The following is an 11,252-nucleotide window of genomic DNA, read 5'->3' on the forward strand; positions in this document are numbered from 1 at the left end:
AGACTTACCTACCAGCTGCTAAGCGAACCTCTTGTTCTTTTGTTGTTGTTGTATAGATGAAGGCTTCCTATGTTGCCCAGGCTGGTCTCAAACGTCTGGCCTCCCGTCCTTATGCGCCAGGACAACAGGACTGAGCCACCGCACCATCCAAGTCTCTTGCTTTTTAATAGCTTTCTTATTTTTCTTTTATTCATCCAGGGGTTACTTTGTGAATTTAAATAATTCACTTAAAATAACATTTTGAAATTTATCAACTTTATCTACTGTTGTATGAGATATGAGGAACTTAGCAAATGGACTCATTCTTCATTTTCTTCTTCCTCTCTCTCCTGATTTTTCCAAGTTATGTTATTATTTTTAAATTTCCAAAGCTTGTGTCATTTAGATTGTTCTATAAATATAATTAAGCAATCAGTGGTTGTCTAAATGTGGTTTCTTCTTAAAATGTATACTCAATAAATACATTTCCAGTATCATGAATATATAAATACTTTTCATTCTAGGAAAAATAATTTAAAAAAGTCTTGATGTCCCAAGCCATTAGGTTCTAAAATGTGTCTTTTTGTTCATGTATATTGTCATAAAAGTGAATAAATGTGATTTTTGATACCATGTATATGTGGAGAGTGTAGTGGAAATGCTTTTGGTTGTGGTGGTGGTGGTGGTGGTGGGGTGGACAGGAAAGATGGCCTCATTTATCTGCATAAAAGCTGATCAGTTAAAAGTTCCTGAAAAGAGAGCCTGAGTCCTGTGGGTGACACTGAAGTCTCCTCCACTTTCCTCTGCGGCTCTCAGGCCTCCGTCCCTTGGCCTCCTTGGCCTCCCTCTCCGGGCGCATGGTCCACTCACGTAACTGCTCTCTTTACTTCTGTTCAATCTCTTTTATCTCAATAACACTCTGTGCCTGCATGCCACCTGGCTGATCTTGAGATCCTGTGACTCGAAGGCTTTCCTTCCCTTATTTAAGGTGAGGGCTTAAACTTTGGATCCTGACGTTTTGTAAAAGTAGAAACATTTTGGTTGTATTAAAATATACTTCAAGGCCAGGCGTGGGGGCTCACGCCTGTAATCCCGGCACTTTGGTAGGCCAAAGCGGGCAGATTGCCTGAGCTCAGGAGTTTGCGACCAGCCTGGGCAACACGGCAAAACCATGTCTCTACTAAAATACAAAAAATTAGCCGGGCATGGCAGTGTGCGCCTGTAGTCCCAGCTACTCAGGAGGCTAGGACAGGAGAATTGCTTGAATCCGGGAGGAGGAGGTTGCAGTGAGCTGAGATCGTGCCACTGGACTCCAGCCTGGGCGACAGAGTGAGACTCCGTTTCAAAAAATAAAATGAAACATATATACTTCAAAGGCAATTCCTGAATTACCTGTCAGTTCATGTCACCTTACATCCCTGATAACCAGGTTGCCTTTCGTCTTGGCCTGATCGGGGACACTGGGCTTCAGACAGACCCAAGCTTCTCGTCAGGTTGGGACAGGACCGTGCCACAGTCATTCCTTACCCTCCGTATTCAACAGGTCTGAGTGGGGGAATAGTGCAAGTGAGTGCAGATGCAAAGTCAGCAATTCCATTCCGTCTGCACCGACTTAAAGCTCAGAGGCCTGGGGTCATGGGAGAGCTCCTGATGTGAAATAGGTCAAGACCCATGCCCTGCATTCTGCCCAGTGCCTGGCATGTAGTAGGCAGGAAATGTGTGTGTGGAAGGAATGAATTAATCTGGTCTAAGTTGCAAAACACTAAAAATAAACACACATGTGTTCTGGTATCAGAATACACACATAGGAGCTTCCTAGATAAATGCAGAGGTGCACAGTCCCAGTCCATTTCAGCTGCTGTAACAATGTCCCACAGACTGCCTGGCTGGAAAACAACAGACACCCGTGTCTCAGGGTCCTGGAGGCTGGAAGTCCAAGTGTGCAGGCAGGATCAGGGTCTTGCGAAGATCTACTTCCTGGTTCATGGATGGTGCCTTCCTGCTGTGTCCACAGGGTGGAAAGGGAGAGGGAGCTCTCTTGAGGCTCTTTCATAAAGATGCTGATCTCTTTAATAGGGCTCTACCTTGAGACCTAGATGAACCCTTCCAAAAAACCCCACCTCCTAACACCATCACAGTGGGGTTACGATTTCAATACATGAATTTTAGAGGGACACAAATAATCTATGGCATGGACCATGAAATATTATCACCCTAAATGTGACCTACTAAATACACCCATTGTTGGTCTGTCACTGTCTATTAACTTTTTTTTGAGACAGTTTCTTACTGTGTCACCAGGCTGGAGTTCAGTGGAGTGATCTTAGCTCACTGCAAGCTCCGCCTCCTGGATTCAATTGATTCTCCTGTCTCAGCCTCCTGAGTAGCTGGGATTACAGGCGCCCGCCACCACACCTGGCTAATTTTTGTATTTTTAGTAGAGACAGGGTTTCACCATGTTGGCCAGGCTGGTCTCAAACTCCTGACCTCAGGTGATCCACCCACCTCGGCCTCCCAAAGTGCTGGGATTATAGGCGTGAGCCACTGTGCCCAGCAAATCTCTTGTTAATTGATCCCTACACATCATTAAGTGGAGTCCAGGCTGCTCTAGGTCTACTCTGTCCTTCAAGTACTCGCTGGTGCCTTCCTGGAGTTACTGCTCATTGGGACTAGAACTCAGGTGAGCGTTGAAATCCTTGGACATGTGAGTTCTGCTATGAAATCTTTTATTCTCAAGGGGGCTACTGTTAAGCATTCCTATGACGATAATCTTCCGCTGTTGCACGGGCCCATTTGGAGACCTCATGAACAGTTCTGACTCAGACACAAGGACATTGGCCTTACGGGGGTCAAATGGCTCACCAGTTTACAAGATGAGTAGACTCAGTTCGACGTCGAGATCAGCTCAGCTCATGAAGAATTTGTCAAGCTTCCTGTCGATTTGCATCACTTCATGGATAACCTGGTCTATTGGGACTGCTGTTATCCAAGGTAGTTTTTAAAAAATTGAATCAATGGGAAAGTCAGTGTTTTTACATACATGTGATCTTCTTCAAAAAAGAGCAATGTGCTAGGCAAAGCAGGCTAATGTGTTTGTTGGCAGAAAGAGTTAGAAGGTAGAATAAAACTGAGAAAAATGTCTTGGCAGCTGGGTCTTCAGGTCGGAAGCCGTATTTGAGCACAGCTGCATATCTGGACAAAATGCTAGGTTTTGGCCGGCCTCTTTGAACTAGGCTTGATTTGAAAGTCCTAACCCTGTAATGTGGTGAAATCTTCGGCTCTGCTGCCTTCTGTGTCTGCAAAGGAATGAGGTGCCCAGGCTCACTCCAGCAGAGAAAATCTGCGGGGATGGTCATTGGGTCAGGAGCCACGCACAGCCACAATTAGATAAAATAATTTGCATTTCAACTGCAGGAAGTGGAATACTGCCATTCATCAGAGAACGGTTTTTATTTATTTGGGGTTTCAGGGATTATTCATGAGGGTACTCTGGGAGTGCTTTCAACAGTGAAAAATTACATAGGATATTGAAATAGCATGGGGAAAATGAATGCTGTTTTATCACAGGTTTGCCTGTTTGCTAGTAATAAAAACAATTTTGACTAATTCAGAGCTGGCCTTATTCTCAGAATCTCAGCTTTTATTTACTGTTTGAAGCAGTAACATTCAACCTGGGTTCAAAATGAGAATTGATACACACGACTTTATTATATGCTAAAATATTATTAAGCTGACATTGGCTTACTCAAAAGACTGTATAATTTGATCCAATGGTTACTTTCTAGCTGAATAGATACCATTTTATTCCTCAATTAGAACACTGAAAATTTGAAATGTCTTTCATTCAGAGACCACCTTCTCCCTCCACTTTAAGTCAGAAGGATTTTGCTGCCATGGTGCAAGCCCCGGGCTCTGACAGAAGGATTTGTTTTCAGAACTATTTTTTATTTGGGAACTCTGTGTGGCCTGATTAAGAAATTTAAACATTACTTACTGAGTTCACCTCTGAAGGGAAACATCTCACTTTAATGAGGCTCTCTGGAGGCGTGAGGGTCATATTGCCCAACTTTGGATTTTATTTTATGCTTCATGCTAAAAATAGCACATTATCTTTTCATGTATCCATGGCAATCACAGTGCAATGCCCTTTAAAAATGACAAAGCGTCATTAGGTGACCGAGAGCAAAGCCCGCGTTTCTTCCTCATAGCCTGGCCTGTGATTCCGTGAGAGGCATGACTGCTGCAGATGAGTCCCTTCTCCCGGATTCCCCTTGCCTGCCTGTTGCTTTCCCCTTTACCTTCTCCACTTTCCAGCACAACCTTGGAAAGAAAGGACCCCACAGTCTTCATTGCTAGGAACCAGCAAGCGAGTGTTCACGGAAATGCGGTCAATTAGGCTGGTAGGAGGGGTAAAAATGACGGGTCTTTCATGCATGAAAGCAGGGATTTAGAGCGCATTGCACGGTGTTCCCAGGCTCTGGAGTACTGTTCCGATCTGTATGGATTTAAATATTCAAGGCTGAATAAGGATGGAGGTGTCACTGAATAATGAGCCAGCTCACTGTAAACCCAGCAGAGTTTTCATCCAGCCATGTAATGCTCTCCCACACTGGCTTTCAAAGTTCCCTCATCGACTGGAAGAAGAGAGGAAGGAGAAGACCTAGCAAAACCCCAAGGTATTTAGATTAGCCAAAGGGAGCATCACTTTGCTTAAGTGGAGTGAATTGTTTTCCTCTAGTCATTCTTTCACGTGTAGGTGACTGTTCTCACCGCTAATGATTATGCAGCTATGGAGATTTCAGCCAGGAGCCCATCCACCAAGCCTGGCTGGCATTTGAGTTATGATGGAAATCTGGTGATTTTCTGTTGCAGTCATTTGTTGTTACAACGCACACAGATTTCACTCATCGCCAAGTGATTTCATGAACAGGAATGGAAACATCGTTGGCCCTTATCACAGAGAGGTCCTGGTGGGCAGGGATGTGGCCTGCGGCTGTGCCAAGTGCAGTGTTTGCTGGAAGGTTTCCTTGCTGCACTGTAGCCACTCTGCTTATGAGCATCCAGGGACAGGCTGCAGACAGAAAGGGGGAGAGAAGAGTACAAGCTAGAAAGGACCACTTGGTGGGAAAGCTAACAACAGGTAAGAGGCCACAACCCATCGAATGGATTACCCTATTATTATCGACATGGCCTCCTCCTACTCTATCACCCGTGATGATAGCGAAGGGGCTGACAGCCCGTATTCCTCGTTGTTTTACTATCTTAGCAGAAGCATACTGCTTGCACAATTTCTGTTCTCTTCACATTCACACCTTAAGAATTAGATAATAGGATGAGAGGGAATGAAGGTGAAGTCTTTTGAATTATTAAAGGATGCTCTCAGCCTAATACAGGTATGCTATCTAAAGAACAGCCACAAGTAAAATATTTGCTTGTAATACATTCCTTTTTAAAAGAATTGTTGTTAAAGATAGGCATGGGAGGCACAACTCACTTAAATAATACTAATTTTAAGAAATTGTCATAAAATAAAACAATTCCCTAAGCCTACTCTCTACTTACATTTTGATCAACTAGACCTACTCTTCTCTCCCTCTCTCATTTCTCTCTCTTCCTCACACACGTGCATGCGCGCACACAGGCAGAAACACAAGCACAATCCTAGTGCCCGAGAAAATCCAATTATTACTTCAAGCTAAACTGAAGTTATTTAAAACAGATAAAAGCTTTTCTTTGGCATGACGCTATTATAAAAGCTTTTGTTTCCAGGTGGCCTTTGGGGGTGATCACAGTGTGATAAGAATCTTTTGGTATTCCACTGATTTCAGTCTCTTTTGTTAGAGTTGCGGAACTTGAACAAACTTTTTCCTCCTATTGTATACCACAGTGGGTTTCCTGCATATTCAACTCTGGGGATTTCTCAGGCATGCCTATGTTCTCTTCCTTGATTCTTTGACACCTGAGGACTCTGCAGTTTTAAAGAAAGAAGATGCAACTTTCCTACAGATAAGTCCACGAAAAACTGTTCTTTCCTTCGTCCATGTTCTTTAAAAATATAATTTATCTCCTAAATTCCCCTTTGAATCAGTCTTTTATGAAATACATTTTAGGGGAATACTATTGTGTTACATTTTCAATAAAAACACTTGGCCCTATCACATGCCTTTTATGTCCAATGAACACAAAGAACAAAATTTCAGAGTGAATAAATGATATGGATGAACCATGGATTGCCACTAAATCCATAACATTATTTCACTTGCTTTATGAATCTCTAAGCACAAAAGTAGCCCCACAGACAAAAATAACACTATTTAGAACATGCTACGTTTCTGAGGCACTTAATGTTTGCCAGTGATCTTTTTATTGCTCTTATTTTATCTTGATAGTACCAGGACCAGCAAACTGTGAACCCAAAAGTCTCAATCAATTTAGAAAGTTTATTTTTGCCAAGATTAAGGATGTGTCCACGACAGCCTCAGGAGGTCCTGATGACATGTGCTCAGGGTGGTCGGGGCACAGCTTGGTTTTGTAACTTTTAGAGAGACATGAGATCCATTGATATGTGTAAGATGTACACACTGGTTTGGTCCAGAAAGGCGGGACCACTTGCAGCCAGGAGGGGACTTCCACGTCAGAAATAGATAAGAGACAAAAGGTTGAATTTTGAGTCTCTGATGAGCCTTTTACTGAACACACAATTTACATGTGAGAGGCGGGCAGAGGAACAGTCGCTGATGCCTTAGTCTGGCTCAGTGAATCAATAGGCAGAGGAAGCGATCATGTATGAATTTGTCTCAGGTGTGCAGAGGGATGACTTTGAGTTCTGTCTGTCCTTTGTCCACAGGGAATTTCCTGTGGGCAAATTGTGCGGGAGGCGTGTAGCTTCTTACCTTCGTAGCATGTTATTTAGGAAAAAAATAGGAGGCAGTTTTGCCTGACGCAGTTCCCAGCTTGACTTCCCTTTGGCATGGTGACTTTGGAGTCCCTAGATTTATTTTATTTTATTTTTTTCACAGAACATAGTTTAGGACACTGTTAGCCTAATTCACAGAGAAAGAAATGAAAACCCCAAGAGGCTGCTTGACATCACAGCATGAGTCCAGGGCAGCTCCAGAAAGAAGGAGCAGGGGAAATGAGGAGAGGATGGGGTGTGGGTGGCAAAAAGAGCAGGTGCCGCAGGCGACAAGGCGATGGTGCCAGTGACGGAGGAGTGAGCGATGCCGACATAAAAAGGCGCATGACGATGAAGAGCCAGCGTCATGGCCTCCACCTGCACCTGTGTATGTTATCCAATCACAGTAGACTCAGGATTCCCACCCTAAGTATTGTCTTCACTGAGGGCTGGGAAGAACTTAGGAAGGCCTGTGGCACTTCCCACGCCCCTGGAAGGGACACCTGTATCCACACCTTACTCCCTGTCTTATTCCCTCCCTGTGCTGGGCCGCAGAGCCCCACGGAGCTGGCTTTGCCTAGCACCAATCATCCACACTGCGCTCTAAAGCCACCGCAACCAGCCAGCCCACCTTGCATCCTTGTTACCAGGGTCTCCGTGCCACGTCCCATACCTCGCCAGTGCTCTGACCCCGGTACGGTTCTGCTCAGCCCCAACTCTGACCCAAACTCCCTCCTGGAAGACGTTCCCTGGGCCACATGACATTTTAGGCTGTCAGCACTCCTTCTCCCACAGCCTCACCCTTGTTGATTGGGGTCCAACACTGGCGTTGAATGTAAAAGAGTGGCGGGATTAGGAGGGGAGCCTCTATGAAGAGAGATAGAGGGTTGAAAGTTCTCTCACCATGTTTCAAACACTTGACCTTTAATTCAGCAGCAAAGGAGAGTGAGAGGGAGCAGCAAGTAAAGTGGGAGGAGCACGGGGCGGGGAGTGGAGCCCCGGGAGCTGGGTGAGGAATGTGATGGGGTGGGGGTGACCAGGTGTATCCTACGGTGCTGAGAGTCAGGGAAGGGGAGGACTCCACATTCACTGTTGGTTTAGGCACACGGATGCCCTGGGAAGTCTGGCACAAGCTGTCCCCAAGGACCAGCAGAGGTGAAATCAACCAGAGTGGCTTCAAAAGAAATCGGAGGAAAGAGACAGAAACAGCAAGCCTGGGCAGCTTTGGGGTTGCCGATTAATTAGAGTAAGTCACGGTAGCTTCTCTCACAAGGAAGCCAACATCTCTGTGGCTAAACACTAGATTTTATTTTTCGCTCAAGTTGATCAAGTCTAATGGGGTGGGAATTTGGGTGGGGGGTGGTGGTGAGAAATCCCTGTTCCACAGAGTCTTGTAAGGACAGCTTCCTTCAAATCCCCCCATCTCTAAGGTCCTCTCCACGTGGCTGACACACAGGGCCATGCTCTGCTGGTGCTGGCGTTTCATGGGCCGGGGAGGAGTTGGGTCACTCCCAGGAGTGTTTCATTACCAGCACTCAGTCACATGGCCGGCCGTAACCGCAAGTGACGTCTAGAAATGCGTCACTAACTTGGAGGGACAGTGATGGACAACTTTATGTCAACTTGACTAGGCTAAGGGGTGCCCAGGTTGCTGGTAAGACATTATTTCTGGGTATGTCTGTGGGGAAGTTCCTGAAAGAGACCAGCATTTTAATTGGTGAACTGAGTAAAGCAGGTGGCCTTCCCCAGGGTGGGTGGGCTTTACCCAATCTGTGGAGGGCCTGAGCAGGACAAAAAGGCCAAGGAATGGATACTACTCTCTCTGTGTGTCTGACAGACAAAGCTGAGATATGGCTCTTCTGCCTGTGAGCTGGGATCCTGCTGGCAGATCATCTGGGCCTCTCACGGTGGATGGTAGATTTTGAGGCCTCTCACGGTGGACAGTAGATTGTGGGGATTTTCAGCCTCTGTAGTCACATGGGCCGATTCCTTAAGGTAAATCTCACCCTAGATAAAGGTATGGCTCCCACCAGTTCTGTTTCTCTGAGAGCCCTGACTCTACACACGGTCAAGAGTCTTGGTAGACATCCAGACCATGCCTGCCCTGGGAGAACGGAGTTACTAGCTGGTGGGGAACGCGGTGTAGAGAGGGTGACTTTATAAAAAATTGGAACATGATAGATGGGTTTTGATGCTGATAGGAACGATTCAGCTGAGGGATGCCTGTGGGTCATGAGGCCCCCAGTTGACTGAAAGGGGGAAATTTAATGGTGGGGGGGAAGAGAGAGCTGCTGCAGACATGTGCTTGAATTAGTGAGGGGTACGGGACCCAGGGCATGAAGCCCCACAGCAGTGGCTCAGGCAATAGCGTCGTGGGTTTATCTCTGGCAAGAGGAGAGCAGGTGGAAGCAAGTCCTAGTTGGGTCCTGATGGGGCCAGTGAAGACTCTCTTCTCATGGGTCTCGGTCATCCCTGATCAGGATGAGGGAAGTGAGGGTCATGGAGTTACCAGGGGAATGGGCTGGCGATGAAATTGGGCTGAGAAGGAAGAGGAACTGCCACCAACTTCTCCCACAGCGACGCCACTTGGTTTTTGAATGGATGCCATCTTTTAAAGGATGCAGCTTTCTCAGTATTTGCTCCCTCAACCACGTCCCGATTCCAACCCTCCACATTTATGTCAATAGCATCATTGTTTACATTTTTATTTTATTTATTTTATTTTACTTATTTTATTATGAGACAGGCTCTCATTCTGTCACTCAGGCTGGAGTGCAGTGGCGCGATCGTGGCTCACTGAAGCCTCAAACTCCTGGGCTCCCTCGATCCTACTGCCTCAGCCTCCCAAGTCACTGGGATTGAGTTAGCTTTCATTTAAGACACAAACTTAAACATTATTCTTGAGTTTTCTCTCTCAGACCCAACATCAGTCCACTGCGGTCCAGCAAGCCTCACATCCTGCAGGCTTCCCCAGCTGAACTCCCCCTCTCCCCTCACCCCTGTCCCAGTTGCTGGTCCCCTCCCCCTCCTCCAACTGCCCTCCTGGCCACACCCCACATTTCCTGGACCAACCAAAGTGATCCTTAAAAAGATGGCATCATTTACATCATGCCACTCCCTTTCTCAAAATTATTCACCATCTTTTCTTCCAACTAGGAGCTCAAACCCGAAACAAGCACGCCCCAGGTTTTCAAACCCAAATCCCTAAACAAGCATGCCCCAGGTTTTCAAACCCAAATCCCGAAACAAGCACGCCCCAGGTTTTCAAACCCAAATCCCTAAACAAGCATGCCCCAGGTTTTCAAACCCAAATCCCTAAACAAGCATGCCCCAGGTTTTCAAACCCAAATCCCGAAACAAGCACGCCCCAGGTTTTCAAACCCAAATCCCGAAACAAGCACGCCCCAGGTTTTCAAAGCCACGTTGGCATTTTCAGCGGCAAACTCCCCCACCCACCACCCACCATTCTGCTTGGGTTGTCAGAAAATTGGCCAAAATCTCTTATTCATTCTACTATTTTAAAATTCCTATGTTCACAATGATATGATCTAAAAATGCAGATTATATCCATTTTCCTTGTTGTTTTCCTTCCAATCTTTTTGCTTTTTTTTCTCACCTTGTCCTTCCGGGAGCCCCTGCAGCTGATGCTGATGTCGGAGTCTTGGGTGTTCCTTCTCGTCTCGCTCCTGACTTGAGGAGGCAGATTTCAACATGGAGCAGCAGGTAGGGTTCGGCTGCAGCTTTTTGTTTCGTCTTTGTTCTGTTTTGTATCCGAACTCTGTTAGCTTTTCGACCTTCCCTTTTATCCGGAGCACGTGGATTCATTCTGTGTTTCAGGGTGGGGTTTTACTCTTCTGCTGAGAGTGTGGCCTTTTCTGATCCTGGCTTTAGGAGAGGAGGACTTCCTGTTGAAGCCCCCACTTTCCCATGTCTCCAAACTTTAAGAGATCCTGAAATTCCAGTTCACCTTTCCTTGGTTTAGCTGGCATCCTTGGGACAAAAGCTGGGCTGTGCTTGGCCACACCCTCTGTGTTACAGGCTTATAGTCTACCCTGATAATCGCTCTCTATCACATCCGCTAGTCAGTCATTTTTAAATAGGCTTCTTAGAGTTCCTTCCGCGTTCTGTTACTCTCACAGGGAAAGCTGATCTGAGCAACGTGCCGTGCCCCAGCACTGAGAAGCTCTCTGCTTAGCCCCAGAACCTCACTGCTGCTCTTTCCTGTCTTCTTCTTAAAACAATGATTGTGAGTCTCTATCTCTCAGAAGACCATTTTCTGTATTTTACAATGAGATTTCAAGAAAGAGAAGAGATAGGTTGGTGTTATCCACTGTCTTTGCATAAATCCCAGCCCCTGTGTTTGCCCTGCACCGTGATG

At 46.0% G+C, this 11,252-nt stretch overlaps 1 protein-coding gene across 11 annotated transcripts in view; it reads right to left on the minus strand.

Moving 5' to 3' along the window:
* LOC117974479 (uncharacterized) overlaps window positions 1–11,005 on the minus strand; it is a 50,390-nt gene extending 39,385 nt beyond the window's left edge. For 6 of the 11 annotated variants that reach the window (XR_008619857.2, XR_008619853.2, XR_008619852.2 and 3 more), the window contains exons 1-2: window positions 10,491–10,629; window positions 9–5,050 (exon numbers count right to left, since the gene is read on the minus strand). Coding sequence is in view for 1 of the 11 variants with exons in the window: in XM_063607228.1 (XP_063463298.1) it covers window positions 10,491–10,699 (209 nt within the window). In the remaining 10 variants the exon portion in view is untranslated. Of the gene's footprint in view, window positions 1–8; window positions 5,051–10,490 lie in introns of all 11 variants that reach the window. The other 5 variants (XR_008619860.2, XR_008619856.2, XR_008619861.2 and 2 more) reach the window with 3 other exon arrangements.
* Between the last annotated feature and the right edge of the window lie 247 nt (window positions 11,006–11,252).

The sequence above is a fragment of the Pan paniscus genome, chromosome 8 (genome assembly GCF_029289425.2).
Source record: "Pan paniscus chromosome 8, NHGRI_mPanPan1-v2.0_pri, whole genome shotgun sequence".
Taxonomy (NCBI): domain Eukaryota; kingdom Metazoa; phylum Chordata; class Mammalia; order Primates; family Hominidae; genus Pan; species Pan paniscus.